Raw genomic sequence first — 19,059 nt, forward strand, 5'->3', positions numbered from 1 at the left:
TCAGCGGTGAGTTTAACAACGCCCCATTGCAGGTAAAGCATCATTCAGAGGTGAGTTTAACCAAAACAACGCTCAACTGCAGGTAAAACACCATTCAGAGGTGAGTTTAACAACGCTCCACGGTGCGTGTAGTAAGAAGTTTAAGCGTTTTCTGGTCACAGGATAATGTATTTTTATCGGACTCTGGTATTGATAAATAAATATGTATGCTTTTGTTCGATTAATCAATGTCTTGTTTATTTATTTATTAAAAATCCTCAAAATTAATAACGCTGACGTCATCGTATGGCGCGATCGCGATCCCAAGGTCCATTGCGATTTTCCACTCGGTAAGTAGAAAAGTTAATTAATAGAGATCGAGACTATTCTTAAATTCACACAATAAAAACTGTAGAATCAGGTCAAGTTGTGTTTAGAACTTTTAGAAGTGTAAGGCAGCAATTTATTAGGACGGTTAATGATAGAAAACTTTTATATATATATATATAGTCACATTAATGATGTCTTTACTACCTTTCTGGGGCTTGAAAGTGGTAGTTGCGTAAACTGTCAATGGAGGGACATTAAAATGATTTTCATTTGTTTTTCCGAAGATGAACAAAAGTTACGGGTTTGAAACGACATTAAAGCTGCAGTCGCGATTTTTGGCCCTCTAGCAGTTAATAAACAGAACTGCAAGCGTCTTGCAGAAGAACATTGTAGCCGGAGCTACTTTTCTCCGTGTATGTCTATGGCGAGTTGTGATACTCTGCGGTGGGTCCTACCAGTCCGGTCTGAAATAGTCCGAATATAAACACTTATTATAAGTGTACCATAATGATTCAGGGTAAGACAAAAACACGGTTTGGAAAATGGATTCATGTTGTACATTCTCATTATATAATTTTTGTAAATTTTGAACACAAAAAAAAGTTGCGGACAGTAGCTTTAAGGTGAGTAATTAATGAATTGTCATTTTTGGGTGAACTAACCCTTCAACCTGGTTAAGCCTGATAGATGAAATAATAGTCAGGGAAAATGTACTCATCTGAATTAGTATAGTTAATTAAACCTGTAAACACTCGCATGTCTGGTCCACTATCCTTGTAGGGACTCTCCATAGATGTAATGGTTGCTGTACAAACTGTATATTCTATCCCCTAACCCTACCCCTAAACATACCCATCACATAAAACTTTTGGCATCTTTACATTTTCAAAAAACATCATTTATTAATCCATTTCCCCCATGGGGACTGCTGACTGGTCCCCACAATAGGTGATTTCAACTATCCTTATGGGGACCATTTGGCCACAATGTAATATAAACCTGTATACACACACACACACACACACACACACACACACACACACACAGAGGAACAACATACTACCTTTAGAGTCAGAACAGGAACTTGACATGGGTTTTCTATCAGCTATTGCTCTATAGCCTCTAGAAGGCAGCAAAGCTCTGCTAAACAAACAGGACTTTATCTAATCTGTTTAAGTGGTTGTTGATAATGAAAATAAATATTTACTGACAACTCTGATTATTCTGTTAAGATTGCGCTAATAATGATGAACATAATTTGATGCTCAAATATAATTTCAAATATAATACTACAGTTTTTTTTTATCTTAAAAAAAAAAAAGAAGTGATAGGCTATCCTACTGTCAAGCTGTCAAGAAAAAAAAAAGTAAAATTTAGTTAATAGAAATCAGGCGATTTTTTAAAGGCATAAAGTGATCGAAGTATAGCCTATCCCATATTAATTTAAAGAGATTCATATTTACACTTAAATGACGTATTTAAAAGAACTAGCCAGGAGTCCCACCTTGACAAATGAAAAGGAGACTGAGGTGGAAGAGATATTCGATCGCGGGTGTGGCTATAGGGTGAGGAGACAGACACCTGTTGTGTGGGTTTAAACAGATAGAGGCTCCTGTATGCTGGCATAAAAATCGATTGGTATACTTTATTGGATGTTTATGTTAATGTGCTATTGTGTTGTCGAAACGTTAGGGGAGTGAAACGCATCCCTCAGGTATCATAGCTACGTGATTCAGAGCTGTTCCCCAGGTGTTACTGCCGCCACCGCAGCTGATGTAAGCAGGTAAGTTTATTTTCCTCATTTCGAGAGTTTGATTCATATGCACTTTGTCGTACTTTACAGTGTGCATTAGTAATGAAGAAACATGTGGTCTAGCTTTAGTAGCGGGCTTTAGCAGCGCTTTGAACTAATAATGAACTAAAAAATGTGAGAATTTATGGGAAAATGGCGGATTTTGCGGACATGTACTAGCCTAAGTCAGAATTTTGGTCAAAATAAGAAAAAGTCTTAATTCTAAGTTAGTTTACATGGTTAATTCCATGAGTAATGTGTAATTTGCTCTTAAAATGTCTTGTTTGCTTATTGTATTGACCCGTTCATACTACTACTAGCCTACTACTGCTAATAATAACCCATTTAAGAATCCAGGAAATAAGACAGCAATTAGGGAAGATGTTAAATCAGTCTAAAAAGATATAATATAATATAATATTATATTATTATATTATATTATAATATATAATATAATATATATATATATAATATATTTGAGTAAGAATTGACTTTTTTGTGTTATGCATTTGTTCTTCTAAATACGTTGTTTATTTGTAAAATATCAATATATGAACAGTCCAAATGATATGTGCAAAGTTTGGGGTGAAATGTTCACTTTTTCACAAAAGCATGAAATTTGGTAGACTTGAACAGTTTGGGGCCCTGAACATTTTCAAAAAAAGAGCCATCACAAAAACATGGCGACCATTTTACTTTCTGCCATAACTAAATTATGTATTTTGTATCATATGTTCTGAATCAAATATTATAACACAGAAAAGGTGATGTATACCCCTATGTTGGTCAAGGATTACAATGATACCATATAAAACATCATAAACTGTTCAGGTGAATAGTTAATGGTGAATTCAATGATGTGAGAAGGAAATCACAGTATCTGAGAACCTACGCTAGACTTTATAATATCATGTGTGTTGAATGCATGTTGTGTAGAGTTTCAAAAGCTTAATCCTGTTTGTTAATAAACCCTGACAATACAGTGACTGTAAAGAGTAGAATATTCAGTATGACCTTAAGAATGTCATACACAAAGATTTACTTCAAAACATCTGTTTGTTTTGTTGTTGTTGTTGAACCTATTCTTCAGTCTTCTTCCACACTGACACAGAGTTGTTAAGTTTAAGGAAGCTTAACCTTAGCTTGCAGTGTCGACCGCCAGCCTTTCTTGCAGCCACAGCTTAAGATTTCAAGGATGGTCTGGCTTGGTTGTGGAAGAGTTGACCACAATGGTCTCCAAATGCTTGGGTCCAACCAACCCCAGTCTGTTGCCACCAGTACATCCTTAAACCGAGTTCAGACTGCACAATTTTAGCCCCGATTTTGGCTCGCCGACAGGTTTTGAGAAATCGCAGACAAATGCCCGAAATCACAGGCAAATCGCTGCTCGTTCACGTGAGTGACAATCACGCAGTGTGAATGAGCAAAGACGCGATCTGAGAGAATCGCCGACGAGTCGCCGACGCCCGTGAGATATTTGGCATGCTAAATATCTGGACCTGTCGGCGATTCAAAATCCTGCTGTGTGAAAAGTGTTCTGACTGAAAACTACATCGGCGATGACCGACAGCCAATGAGAGAGCAAGATACAGAGCAGCGGGGATCGGGGAGGAGTTATAGACCACAACATAAGCAAGCATGGCTTCGTACACATAAACATTACAATTCTATCAAACAGAAACAAAGCACAAACATTTGCTTGACCATCCGCAACAGCAGCACATTGAAAAATTATGTATTTAGCTCCAACTGTCATTGCAGAACACACAATCCTTGTTCTTCACGTCTCCCCAAACATTTCCTCCTCCATATTCTTCTTTTCTTTATGTTGTTTTCGCTGCAAATCAGCGCACAGGCAATTTGTATTTCAAGCTTCTTGCGGGCTACTATTTTTAATAATAATCCCACCGTGTGTCTCAATCAGCTCCCTTGTTATAGTCAGGGCACTGATCAGGGTATCAGCCACATTCACTTTCATTATATACTGATTCACGACCTAGGGAGCTAGGGAGCTGATTGAGACGCAGGGCCAGTCTCACGTGAGAACTCCGGTCTTGAACGCGTGATGTCGCGTTGTTTCCTTGTCACATCTCGCGTGTGTTTGGTTGTGAAACGTAGTTTGCATGCCAGACAGAGTTGTCGGCGATTCTTCCTATTGTAAAGTCATGCAGTGTGAAACCTTCTGTCACCGATCCATCGTGCAGTTTGAACACAGCAGCGACTGAATGCTGGCCAAGATAGTCATGCAGTGTGAAAAGAACAGTGACCCGACTGCTTTGAAAATCGTGCAGTCTGAACTCAGCATTAGTTGGGGGGATTTGGCCTCTGTTGTCATGTAATCTCGATTCCAGGTATCCCATGCTATCTTCGTGCCCCTGGTTGCAAATGCAGATACTGTGTCACAGCCAGTGAAGGCACAGAACACAGGAAGGGCCTTGGATTTATAACTGCCAGTAATCTCCATATCCTGATGACATGGGCCTACAACCAGAACAAGACTACCTGCTAATCACCATTGACAACTGGTGTACCTTGAGACTGCAAGAAAGTGTTTCGCTTTATTTGTTACACTGCAATTATACATTTAAGCACTGAGTAATATTTAGTAACTACATTTACTTACCATAGGGTTAGGATTAGGGTTTGATTTGGTTTAGGGTAATTATGCATAATTTATAGTTATTACTGGAGTAACTTCATGTAACATATGTAACAATGACACTGTAAAATAAAGTGTTACCCAAGAAAGTCCTCAGTTTCTGTTATGGCACACTGGCCTGCACAAGAATCAAATCAGATTGCCTCTTGCATGCATGAAGAGGCAGATACAAGAATGCTACTCTATGTGGCAGATTCAACAAGCAAAAGATTTAAAATGATCACCCTGTGCACTGTGGACACAGATGTCATGGTCCTAGCCATTACATATGTGTCAGAGCTGGACACTGAGGAGATGTGGGTGGCATTCGGTACTGGCAAGAACTACATACCTGCCCATGAGACTGCCAAGTCCTGACAAATCCAAGGCTCTTCCTGTGTTCCATGCCCTCACTGGCTGTGACACAGCATCTACATTTGCAACCACGGGCAAGAAGACAGCAGGAGATACCTGGACTGCAGATGACATGACAACAGAGGCCTTCAATGGGGTTTTAGTCCGAATTATGCCTGATTTATGCCCGATTTTCCCCTCCTGAGAATCAGCGAAAAAATCTTGTCGAGGACCTCAATCGGCTCCGATGTTTGGCGCAGATTATCTGGTAATGTGAGGCGTTCACAGATTGAATCTTGCACCTCCCGATCTGCTCTCACACAAATCGGGGCCGCCCTGATCATATCAAACACGTTTGATATTTAGGATTTTAAATCGGGAAGATTACGTCAGTTCTTTAACAACAGCCAATGAGAGAAGTGAATGAGAGTGCTTTTGAAATTGCGGCCACAAAACCAGCTGCTGTATGGGTCCGTTGGACAGTGGAGATGGCGGAACGGCGCATTGAAGTGTTGCAACAACACAACTCCTTGAATAACACGTCTTCAAAAACATGACACAACCGTACGGACAAAGAGACAAGCTAAGGAGAAATCGCTTTGGTTTTGAACATACCGGGTGAGTGTAGAAAGGTGCTGGCAAATGTAAACATACCTGTTTATGTCAGCGACAAATATGTTTACTTCCACTTCCCAATGAAATCACATGAGGTGCTCTTCTGGGTATGATAACCTTAATAATATCCTGTAGTGTGTGCTGCGCTACAAATTTCAAATCTTGTAGTGTGTGCATGTTTGAGATTTGTGAGAATAAAATCTGTGAAGATTCTCCTTATGTGTGTGCTGCAACCAGATTTCATATTCGGTTAGGATTTAAAAACTCCTGTAGTGTGAGCCAGGCATAAGGATGCACTGGTGCAAGCACCTCAAAAGAGCAGTGTACCAAGGAAGATGTTGTTGGGGACAAACACTTGAGGTGGCACCAAATATGCTATCTCAGTCTGGGTGGACCCAAGCGACCGGAGACCATTGTGGTCAACACTTCCACAGAATTGTTTGGAATTGTTTTGTGCATTCTTGTGATCGTAAATAAATGGAAGCAGCAGGTGCAACTGAATAGGTATGTGTTTTCTTTTATGTGAAATGGTAAAAACCAGTTTGATTCAGCATGAATGATGTGAACTCCTAACACAAATTAATAAATTACTGTTACTGTGACATTTTTTTATTGTAAAACATCGGTCAAACATTGATGTTTGAATCTAAAGTCTTTAAGTAAAGGCCAAATGTTCACTTCTGTCATGATCATTTTGCGATCTAGCCAGTTTTCAGTCAAATGGTGAGGTCTTGTCTAGGTTCTCAGAAACTGATTTCCTTCTCGCATCACTGAATTCACCATTAACTATTCACCTAAAAAGTTTATGATGTTTTAAATGGTATCATTGTAATCCTTGAAGATATGATGCAAAATACATAATTTGGTTATGGCGGAAAGTAAAATGCTCGCCATGGTGACCATGAGGTGTTTTTGTGATGGCTTCATTTCTGAAAATGTTCAGGGCCCCAAACTGTACAAGTTTACCAAATTTCATGCTTTTATGAAAAAATGAAAGAAAAAAAAATTACATCACCTGGACTACAACTAATATTTAAAAGTACTAAATGTCCCACTTTGACAGTAAAGGTTATAGGTGTTCAAATTTGCATGAAATTTGCATGCTTGTGTGTGTGTCACACATTTCACTTTCTTCAACATAAAGCAACAAAGAGATGGGGAAGTTTCCAAAATTTGTTTGATTTGACACGGAATAACCCTGTATGAGAAAATGTCTCACTTTACCTGTATTCACCCTATAGATCTTATTTGGAGCAGCACCATGACAGGTATGAAGGCGAGGCGTTGAGAGATAGACTTAGTGTGTTTTCAATGGTATCTATCCCCTGTGTAAAGCTGTATAAATGTCCTAGATCACTTATAATTTTCCACAGCTCACATTGTCTGGAGTTTTTTCTCTACTGAAATTTCTTGGAAATATATTTTTGGAGTGTTTCGTCTTCAGAACAATCCAAAAACACATTAACAGTACAACCCACTGAAGAGATGTATGTCTATCCTTCACATCCTCGCTTTCATTCCCTTTAAAAATCAAAGATGGCTCTGCTGTGAATAAGGTCTATGTCGTCATACTCGAAACCTTGAGTTTTTAATGAGAGGCATTGAATTTCAGCCATCATCTCACATGCAGGAGTAAGTTTACTGCTTAACACCTTGCAGTCTTATGTCTGCCTTCAGAAGATAAAGTTTGGGGGTGTGACACCTGCAGACCCTCATGACTATGTGTCGAGGTCACTTAGTTTCTTAAAATATCAGGTAATTTGAAATTTTTATGACAAGGCAAGATTAGTTCAGGATGTAAAATATCATGTGGCACTTCCCTAAAATGCAATGGTATGCATGAATTATAATGATATTTGCAACAAATACTTTTTCATTTTAAAATATGACCCAGTCTCTTTTTGTGCTCTTTCAGCTGTGCCTCGTTCACTCAGATGTCCTGTAAGAAGTCTTTACTGGTTTGTCTCCTGGTTTCTGGAGTTTCTTTACTGATCTATCTCACTTGTAGCCCAAACTGGTTACAAGTGTTAAAAGAAACAAAAATGTACTCTGTTGCGAAAAGTCCAAACACAGAAGAACCAACTGAGGAACTTTTTCAGGAAGAACCAGGGATGTACTATGTTGCTTACCCCAGAAAATACAAATTCATCATTGATCAGCCAGAGATATGTGAACAACAAAAGCCCTATTTGGTGGTTATTGTCCCCGTGCCCCCTTGGGATGTTGACGCACGCAATGGCATCAGGAAAACGTGGGGTAAGCAAAAGGTTTTTGGTGACAAAGTGGTGCTGGTTCTGTTTCTTGTGGGCTTACACAGTGGAAACGATGAAGAAATGCTGCAGAAGCGACTCCAGAATGAGAGCCAACAATACAAAGACCTTCTGCAGAGCAACTTTCAGGATTCCTACAGGAATCTGACCATTAAAACCATGGTGATGATGGAATGGCTCAGCAAAAAGTGTCAACAGGCAACCTACGCGATGAAAGTGGACGGAGACGTGCTGCTCAACATGAACAACCTAATAAATATGCTTGTGAGTCTGAACACAATACAAGGCAACTATATGACTGGGTTAGTGTGGTACGAAAGCCCTGTCATACGAGACCCGTCCAACAAGTTTTTCCTGCCATATGACGTGTACTCCAAAAATACATATCCTCCATATCCTCTGGGCATGTGTTACATTATTTCAATGGACCTCCCACAAAAGCTCCTACAGGAATCAAAGCATATTAAGCCCATATATATTGAGGATGCATATCTTGGAATGTGTTTGGAGCGTCTGGGTATCGTCCCTATCAAACCACCAAATATGGAACAGTTTGTGGTGAATCCACCGCAGTACAATCGTTGTTACTATTCTGGACTGATAGCAGTACTTACGGCAAACACAAATCAGATGACTTCTTATTGGTTAGATATTCATTCATCCAGCCAACCATGCTGAGGTGGAAACATCCCAACCAATAAAAGACTTGTTAACTTGGTGTACGGGTTCACTTTACATCAGTTTACAAAATTAAATCATTCCTTTTGTGTGTGTGTGTGTGTGTGTGTGTGTGTGTGTGTGTGTGTGTGTAAGCATTTCATTTGTTTCAAGTGAAACCATTTGCATCATGAACATATCCTGCTCAGGAACAATGACACAAGTATTACATATAAAAACATGTAAAAGGATTTCCTGCAAATAAATGTGTATTTTCAACCTCACCTATGTCATGCTTGACAGAGAAAAATAAAGAAGAAATTACTCTTAATATGTCTGTTTAACATTTGAGTTTTTTGTTTGTTTGTAATTCCCATTATTCTCAATGGTAATGTTAGTAGATTTTCAATCCTGTAATACAATAATTTTTACTTAAGTAAAAAAATGATGTAATTTTATTTAAATCAGCATTAACTGAAAACTGTAAAACATTTTTTCAGTATTCTAGACTCATTCTTCATTTGTAAAAACAAACAAAAAAACGATTTCTTGTAAACTATATTTTACAGTAATGCACTTTACAACGGAGGTCTATCTCGCAATTGAAAGCATTAGAATAAATGTTAAAAAGATTAAACTAAATCACTATCAATGTCGGAAGTTGCGATAATCTTTTCTTCCAACTGTGACGAATATCCGAGTGAAACAGCTTGTCGAACAAGATCAAATGTTTGTCGAACAAGAACAAATGTAGAGCCCGACTTGATTTTGTCTAATTGTTTGGAATTGATTGAATGATTGTGGTTTGCTGTTAGTCAGTCTCATGTGAGTGAGAGGTTGTCCTGCCCTCACGGCAGTAAACACGTCATCAGGGATGAGATAGTAGGCTTGTTTGACTTCATGCGGCGCTGCAAATATCGGCTGCCGCCTGAATGAACCAATGCTTTCTGGTTAGAATTTTTTTTCCAGATTTTGATCGGCGCTGCATACTTTCATGTGAGTTCAGTTGTTAATATTATAAAGCGCCAAAAATACTTTTGTGCGCCAAAAAAACAAAATAACTTTTCTTTTAACAATATCTATATGGGCCGATTTCAAAACACCACTTCGGAGCTTTACGAATCGAATCAATGAATCGGAGCGTCCGAATCACTAAATGAAACAAAAGATTCATAAAGCTCATAAGCTTCATGAAGCAGTGTTTTGAAATCGGCCCATATAGATATTGTTGATAATTCGTAATTTATTTATTTTTTTGGCGCACAAAAAGTATTCTTATCGCTATATTAAAATAGAACCACTGAACTCACATGAACTGTTTTAATGTTTTTAGTACCTTTATGGACCTTGAGAGTTTGAATGGCTTTGCTCTCAATAGAGGCCGCACTGAGCCATCGGATTTCATCAACAATATCTTAATTTGTGTTCCGAAGATAAACGAAGGTCTTATGGCTGTAGAATGACATGAGGGTGAGTAATTAATGTCATTATTTTCATTTTTGGGTGAACTAACCCTTTAATACTTCATGTACTGCTTAATACAGCATCTGTTTGCACAAGAATAAAGTACAACATAAGCCTATACTATTTAAATATCATTAATGTGGGGTCTATGTTTTTTATTAGTTTTATTTTGATAAACATGACACAATATAACATTGCGTCTACATGAAAAGAGTTTTTACTGTTTAAAAAAATACAGATTTATGAGCATTAGTGGAACTGCAGGTGTCATGAAACGCGAAACCCATAATTATAAACTCTGCAATATTCCATCAAAAATGAGAATTGTCAGTTTCGATTTCATGGTAACTTTAAATATGAAGTATTAACTTACATGATCAAATCTTTTTCTGAACAATCGCTGTCTGAATAGCCTGTGCTAATTTGAATTTCCTTCAACTCATGGGTCATATAAACCTACATGGAAACTCCCACAGGATTTATATAACCAGACATTCATCCACCTAGAAAAGTAGCTGACTCTGAAATATTTTTACTAAATAATTAAACCTTTTAAAAAAAAAAAGACCTTCAAGATGTTTTAAACTACTTAAAGTACTTCATGGCCATCATTTAATTGATGAAGAAACTAAATGTTTGCTATCTGGACTGTTTGATTCTGATCAGTCTGATTTAATTTTCCACCGTGTTTCAGGTTTGTATGCATCATGTTTGGTTTTGGGTTTTGGTTTACGTTTACGTTTATGTTTTTCTGTCTTTTATTTTGTAGTTTTCATAATCATGGTTACTGTTTGTTATGTGATTCCCTTATCCCGTTTTGTGATCCTGTCATGTCATATTCCGATTGGTTCCTATTGTCTTATGTGTCACGTTTTGATTGGTTCATTGTTACTGTTCAGTTTTTTCTTATCTCCTTAGTTCTTGTGTATATATAGCTCTCATGTTACCATTGTCTTATGTCTAGCTTTGTTTTGGGTAACTGCTGTTTAGTTTGTTTTCTTGTTCATGCTCAAGCCGAGTTTCAGGTTTGCTCAGGTCATTGCTTAGTTCTGTTTATTTTGTATCTGTTCACGTTTTAAATAAACTGCACACGTATGGAGTCAAATTAATGCCTTAAAGTTTTGCACAAAAATAAAGTTTTGCAAAACACAAAAAAGAATTGAGCAATAAAAAAATGTTTTGCAAACAAAAATAAAGAATTGCAAAGGAAAAATAAAGTATTGAGCAGAAAAAAATAAGTTTTGCAAACAAAAATAATAAATTGCAAAATAAAATAAAGTAGTGCAAAAATAAAAATATAATCAATTACAAAATTCAATGACAGCTGTAATCCTATTTTATCTTTGCCACATATTTTTCATGCTCAAACCTACTAAATCATTTGCAACACTCATTTTATTTTGCGTTTCAGTCAAGCGTGTGCTCACGATACCGGTTTTCTTTTGCGCTGCACTTTTCTGCGCGGTTCTCTTTATGGCACTGGTTTCACGTGGGGGTGGAGTCAAGAAACGGGGGCACGCCCCCGCGAAAACGTCATTGGCAGGAGACGTAGATCGGAACAGAACAGATCAAGCATAGAGACCAGTGCCCAAGGAAGTCGACCGGAAGTTGAAGTCGGCCGGGTGCCGCCATCTTGTAGCAGAACTTCACTTGCGTTAGCATCCCCATTGACTCCCATTCATTTTGGCGTCACTTTGACAGTGAATAACTTTACATCTGAGGCGTTTAAAGACTCCATTTGTCCATTATTTATTTCTAAAGATACACGACAATGTATAAAGGGCTCCATTACCTTCTATGTTACATTATGGCCCCGTAGATACAGTTTTTGTAAAAATAGGCTAACGATTGCGTCATAACCACTCTACTCTCTGTCGCACAGTAGAGAAATTACCGTACAGACAGGAGGAGAAGCTCGCAGGCAATCGGGGAGATGTCAAGAGAGATGGCGTACTGGCGTTACATTTTAAAATACTATACAAAATAATTAATCAGAATACTTACTCCTGCTTACTCACGCCAAAGAACTCCCCGCTCAAGCTCGCTGTCTCTGCAAGATTAACGATGGCAGTTTTCACGCACAGCTACTAGAAGATTTACATCTGTCAGACAGGTTGCAGACGTCATCAAGCTTAGTTTGAGTCTGCGCGTCAGAAACGGAAGTGCTAAAAATCGCTAAAAATGGGCTTCACTTGTCTCAATTGAGTTCCAATGGGGTCGCTGTGTCCATTTCTTTTACTGTCTATGATAGAGACAGAGCGCATTTATTTATTAATCTGAAAACCACCGGGGAAAAACAATCCAACCGTCTCCAGGCTGCCGCCTTGTCTTTTCTGACTCATTACAAAAAACAGAACAATGCCTAAAAGCTGCTGTGTGACAAGGTGTACAGCTAACAAGCTAAAAAACCCAGAAATAAGTTTTTATAAGCTGTCGACCCCAAAAAACGAATGTTTAAGGATACACAAGTGGACACAGGCAGTGAGACAGAGCGCAACGGATCATATTACTATAAGAAAAGCATTGGAGGGGGTCGTAATCGGCGACAACATAATGCTAAACAAACCAACAAAAACAAACCATTCATTATTTTTAACCATGTCAAAGAATTATTTCACCTGTTGCCGATTACGCTTCCCTCCAATGTATTTTGCGGGGGCGTGCCCCCGTTTCTTGACTCCACCCCCACGTCAAACCAGTGCCATAAAGAGATCTGCGCAGAAAAGTGCAGCGCAAAAGAAAACCGGTATCGTGAGCACACGCTTGACTGAAACGCAGAATAAAATGAGTGTTGCAAATGATTTAGTAGGTTTGAGCATGAAAAATATGTGGCAAAGATAAAATAGGATTTCAGCTGTCATTGATTTTTGTGATTGATTATATTTTTATTTTTGCACTACTTTATTTTATTTTGCAATTTATTATTTTTGTTTGCAAAACTTATTTTTTTCTGCTCAATACTTTATTTTTCCTTTGCAATTCTTTATTTTTGCTTGCAAAACATTTTTTTTATTGCTCAGTTCTTTTTTGTGTTTTGCAAAACTTTATTTTTGTGCAAAACTTTAAGGCATTAATTTGACTCCATACACACGGGTTCTCAACTACAACTGGCCTCCAGTGGACTTGTTAGAGTATGTTAGTAAATTGTTATCAGCTCAGTTATTCATGGAAATATCAAATAATTAATGAGAATGGTTTGGCCCGGCGGTGGTGTTTAAACATTGGTATGCCTAAATGTCTGTTACTGTCAACAGGTAAAAGGGAATTACCTCTTTGTGAGAGCAGCTACAAAGCAAACACTCCTGAACTAGTTTTGTAAGAAAGACCGGTCACCAGAAATATGACAAAATGATCTGAATTTGAATTGTGTAAATTTGAATTATTGACAAGTGTCATTTAACAGAATTGAATAGTAAGTGCCATTTTATACAGATTTGAATTTGAATTTTTTAAACTTTAGAAACTTTTTTTTTTTTAAATGGTGGTGCGTTGAACACCCTGTTCTGATGACACAAGAGTTGCAACTATGGCAGCTGAGAAGGCCATTCATTGTGTTCTTTTTGAAGAATTTTCAGAGCCTGATGAAGTCGGTATAAATACATGTTTAATACTGCAAAATACGCTCGATGTTACAGTCACTGCCCTTGTGTAACATCTCAGCCCATAGATATAGAAAGGCCCGGTCCCAAATGGCACCCTAAACCCTTGTGGTCTTCCTCTGAGTCCGCACTTTCGTGACATAATGACGTTTTGAATGCCAGGTAAAGTCGTCTGCGTAGCTCGCAGACTTGAGGGCTCAGCCAAAGAATACACTAACAAGGAGCGAAACTCAATAGAACATTCCATTGCAACACCAGCGCCCAGCAGCGGCCCTGCGTTTCCACCATTTTGTGGTGAAAGCGAGTCGCAGTCCACTAGTTGCTATGGCAATATCAGCTGCTTTGGTAAAAAAATAGGACCAGCATAGGACTGCATGTCTAGCCTGAAAAATAAGCTGTTTTAATGCTATGCTAGCATAGGAAACAACATTTATGGAACAGTTCATGTCAGATTTTGTTGCTGATTTGAAATAATTTAATTGGGAGTTCGCCAAGTAGTGTTTGAGATTTCAGGATTCCGTCATTCAAATAGGTAGGACTTGGGCTGCGTTCCACTCCAGTTTTAGACACGCACTCGCAAACTTCCCTAAGCACTTCCCCTCGGGGGAATCCCTGCCGCCAGTTTGAAGTGTGTTCCACTTTGTGAAGTGGACGAGGGAAGTTTATATGGACAGACCCTACTGTCTACTTCATATGTACACTTCAGGCAGCTCCATAACCCACAATGCAACACGATCGTGACGTCACCACATATCGCATTTAATTTACCCACCACAAACAACTCTATGATATATTAATTAATTTTTTAAATATTTAAAATACACATATATGCATGTAGAATACTGCATTAAACAATTTTGTAAGGGGAAAAAATAAATAATAAATCAGCTCCATTGCAGATTCCAAGTGATCAAGGGCTTAGCCCATTGCAAAGGTTCCGCCAGTAGTGGGCACTCATGCTACATAAGCAATGACGTATATCCGAGTCAACGAGACTGAGGGAAGTTAGCGAGGGAAGGGCATTTAAAAAACGAACTGGAACGTAGCCTAGGTCTTGGACGCCTGAAATAGCTGCCCAGAGGCGATGCAAATATGGCCGCCGAGTGAACAGACTTTTCTTGAAAGGGACATCTCAAATGAGCCTAATGTCATGCAGGAAATCTAACCCTCTCCATTGACTTTGTATTGCGCGAAGCTGCCTCCTTGGGTTTTTCAGCCTGGGTTTTTTGTTCTGTTTTTTGTTAGAAGGAAGAAATGACAAGGAAGCAGCTTCACACAATACAAAGTAAATGGAGAGGGTTGGATTGTCTTTACACCCCACCCCCACCCCCGCTGTGGGCGTGGCCTAAATGCTCTTTGTCTCTAACTCTCGCTCATGTTGCTTAAACTCGTTTTCATTACACTGACAGATCAAGAAAACTTGGAAAAACATAGCATGCAAATGACCTCTGTGCGTCTTTTCTACTACTTAGAAATTAGATGTTTCTGTCTATTTAAACGTTGTATGGTATGATCTTGTCATTCAACCAATAAATAGCTCAGCGGTCACGTGCAGTGTAAGTCTTACAAAGCTGTCTTGACTTATGATAGCAAGAATGGTACATCTCTATAGCAATGGATTGTTAACAGGGTTAACAGGTTATAACAGATATAACAGTAATGCTCGGGTTCGGGTCGGGTCAAACGATCTCGGGTACGGGCCGGGCCTGTGCGGACCTCTAATCAGATCTCATCTGCTGCCCTCTGCAGGTCATTTATGATAGTTCTGAGTGGCTTCTCACCTATGGAAGCTTATGTGTAGCAATTTTCAGTTTGAAATGTAATATGCAATATGTAAAATGGCAATGCATTTCTGTATTTAAATTTACATTTTCCATACGCAATGTTTGGACCAAAATGATAATTCAAATTCAATAATATAATTTACATTTGCCATTTCCTACACTACTGTTAACATATAATTTAAACATATATTTTAATGCTTTATAAGTTGCAAAATTAAAATGAAATTATTATATATGTTTAACACGTTCAAGCAAAAATTGTCGCAAAATGATCATTTAAATGTTATTTTTCTTTATTGCATTTTCATGAAATGTCCCGCAATGAATGTAGCAAAATTCAATGTGGATTTGAAAATGCATTTCGAGCCGATCACGTCCCCGCCCCGCCCTGTCAATCACTGCGTCAAGGCGGGGCCAGGTGTTGGAAACATGGCGGCAGCAGAGCTATGAAGAGCGAAGCATAAACCGGCAGATGAAGCTGAGCAAGCTACATATAATCCTGAAAATAGTATGTTTGAAAAAAATATATAACTTATTTGGTGATATTTTAGATGCAAATGTCATGTTGGTTAACACGGACAAGTGAATTTGGCTATGTAATAATGACAAATGATTAAAAATAGTATGCTAATAATCTTCAAAAAAAAAAAAAAAGCATTTTATCATATATCATGTTAAAAAGAACACTTGAATTAATAATTTTAAGCTTTGGAAACAGACTTTGGGACATTTTTTGTGCCTTATGCATCTGATCAAACGTTGCGGACCCAAATCCGTTTCGTAGAATGACTCACAAATCAAATTGCGTCGCTGACGAAATGAATGTAAACTGACTACAACCATGCAGCACCAAAAGCCGCGTTAATGGTAAGTAAGTAGTGTTCATTTCATTTAGCGTATTTATGTATATTGATACACCCAGGGGCGATTCTAGGGTCAGAGCTTTAGGGGTGCTGAGCACCCAATGAGCCCCACTGCCACCACCCACCCTCTTTTCACACAAAAACAAAAAATATGTCTATTGAAAAATAACTTTATCATTTTAACATTGATTCATTCATTTTTTTTAGCCTAGTTATTAATTGAATAACGAGACACAAATTCAATCGTGTTTGGTCCCATTTATTTTTTATCACAGTGCATACACACAAAACTTTTAGTCCAAAAGTGCGCACATTTGGAGAAATGCACGTTTACCTCAGATTTCATTAGATAGAATAAGCCGGGTTTTAATTACCGAGGTCAGAAAATGTAGTATGCTAAGGTGGTTCGGGGGCATGCTCCCCCGAGAAAATTTAGATTTCCCTGGTGTACATATGTGCATTTTAAGACGTTTTAAGGCCAACAAATTGGATAACAATAGCTTTAAAACCATGTCAACAAATACATGCCTGCACAGTTTTGAGGCAGCTTTAATCGCATGTTTGGTAATTTCATGACTTAACTTACAACAGAACAACGACGGTCATTGCTCGTAGTTTCTTTTGCGCTTTATTTAAGCTATAATAAAGTAATTATGCAGCACGCGCCGGCGCATTTGCGCATGCAATTCTTGAGTGCGCGCCACGGGCACAGTATAACGGCTGATTGGACAGTCGTGTTCATTTTTCTGAGTTTTACCGACATAGCCTGACAACATCTCATCTGACTGCAGTTCACTGTTGTTCAACTGAAGCTCCCTCGTCGTCACCTGCACCTTTTCCGCGCTCGTTTGACTTGCGCCTGGCACTGAGGCGAGGTCGGAACGCGCGTCTGAAAAGTGTCCCGTTTGTTGTGGTCGTAAAGAGACAGTTCTATATAAACGCAGCGTTTTACTTGGCGATGTTTTAAAAAAAGATTTATATTTTTGGTATTTTATATGCTCTGTTGGTGGTTTGAGGAGTAGCATCACCCAGGGGGGATATTTTTTTTATACTGACTCCAGTAGGCTACTCACCGATATGGTTTCGGAATCGGAATCGGTCGTGCTGAGCGGTGCAGGTACAGAGGAGAAGTAGAAGAAGAGAAGAGGATGACATAATTTGCTAAGGGGGATGTTTTCATTTTCATCCTTAACACATGCATTTTAAACCACAATCTACAGAGTATGTTTTGGACATTATTTAACCTTGTAAAAGACGAACAAAAATTTTAGAATAACATTTCTTACTCGAAGTTTTAGGGGTGCTGAGCTCCTTTTTAGGGGTGCTGAAGCACCCCTAAAAAGGGGCTAGCCTCGCCCATGGATACACCGTTTACTAGTTGATGAAACTATCATTAATGAATCCCAAGTGCCACCTACAAGCCTATTATGTGAAGTGTATGCTGGCGAAATAGTGACGTGAAAGGACTTTATTATATTACCATTTTTGTACCATAATTATGCAGCATGAAAAACAGTCAATTAATCTCATCCTGCATTTATTTGATCAAAAACAGCAATAGCGTGACATATTATTACAATTTAAAATAATGGTTTTCTATTTGAATATACTTTAAATATAATTTATTCCTACAATTTATGCTGTTCTTTTTTAACGTTTGATTCATCAAGGAGTCCCGGAAAAAAAGTATCACAGGTTATAAAAAGTATTAAGCAGCACAACGGTTTCCAACATTGATAATAAATAAGCATATTAGAATGATTTCTGAAGGATCATGTGACACTGAAGACTAGAGTAATGATGCTGAAATAAATTATATTTTGAAGTAAAATATAGTTGAGTTAAAACAGAAAACCATTATTTTAACTTTAATAATATTTTACAATATTAGTTTTTTTTTTCTGTATTTTTGATCAAATAAATGCAGGCTTGATGAGACTTCTTGCAAAAACATAAAATAGTGATGTATCCAAACTTTTGACACACATACATATATATACATTTTTTTTTACATTTGAGCCCCTGCCCCTGAGGAACTCTCTGCATGTCCCTGGACCCTAGAGAGGATTGGATGGGTGGCTTTTTGATTTTTTTATTGTAATTACAATCAAAATGTTACAATCTGTTGAAATTGTAATTGGCATTTAAGTTTTACAGTTTTTCCTCAGTTGCTTTGGTATATTTCTTGAATCATCTATAAGATTTGCAAACCAGTAAGTGCATTTCTCAAAACAATTCGTATAAACAGCACCACACAATATATTACCTGCAAAAGCCTGTAACTTGCTCAAAATCCCTAGTTCATCTCTCAAAAGTAAGTATTATAAAGTAAGGCTTGTTTGTTTGTTTGTTTTTAAAAGAAGTGTATATACACTGTAAAAAAGAATTGTTTGTTCAATTTAAGTTACCTGGTTGCCCTAAAATTTTGAGTTAATTGAAATTAAAAATTTGAATTAATACAATGAAGGCAATTGTTTTAATCAACAGAAACTCAAAATATTATGTTATCTGAACCACATTAATTATTTAAGTTGATTTGACAAAAGAAAGTATTTTGATGATAAATCATGAAAATATATATATATATTTTTTACAGTGTAGACATACAGAGAGAGAAAGAAAACACATACCTGCCACTGCTGTCATAAACAGTCCTTAAATTAAACAATTAATTTTTGTCCATTACATTTTTAGAAAAGAAACACACATAACGG

General features: G+C 37.8%; 1 protein-coding gene across 4 annotated transcripts; it reads left to right on the forward strand.

Annotated features, from left to right (window-relative positions):
- The first annotated feature begins 1,722 nt into the window (after positions 1 to 1,722).
- On the forward strand, positions 1,723 to 9,063 carry LOC125263722 (beta-1,3-galactosyltransferase 1-like). 4 transcript variants are annotated; one of them, XM_048182866.1, is made up of 4 exons: positions 1,723 to 1,874; positions 2,002 to 2,092; positions 7,386 to 7,463; positions 7,624 to 9,063. In XM_048182866.1, exon 4 carries the CDS (start codon positions 7,643 to 7,645, stop codon positions 8,654 to 8,656), a length of 1,014 nt encoding a protein of 337 aa, XP_048038823.1. In that variant the 5' UTR covers positions 1,723 to 1,874; positions 2,002 to 2,092; positions 7,386 to 7,463; positions 7,624 to 7,642; the 3' UTR covers positions 8,657 to 9,063. The 4 variants fall into 4 exon arrangements, with proteins under 4 accessions (XP_048038823.1, XP_048038821.1, XP_048038820.1 ...); XM_048182864.1 differs by lacking the exon at positions 7,386 to 7,463 and having other exon boundaries at positions 1,724 to 1,874; XM_048182863.1 differs by lacking the exon at positions 7,386 to 7,463 and having other exon boundaries at positions 1,837 to 2,092.
- Positions 9,064 to 19,059: the final 9,996 nt, after the last annotated feature.

The sequence above is a fragment of the Megalobrama amblycephala genome, linkage group LG2 (assembly GCF_018812025.1).
Source record: "Megalobrama amblycephala isolate DHTTF-2021 linkage group LG2, ASM1881202v1, whole genome shotgun sequence".
NCBI classification, from domain to species: Eukaryota; Metazoa; Chordata; class Actinopteri; order Cypriniformes; family Xenocyprididae; genus Megalobrama; species Megalobrama amblycephala.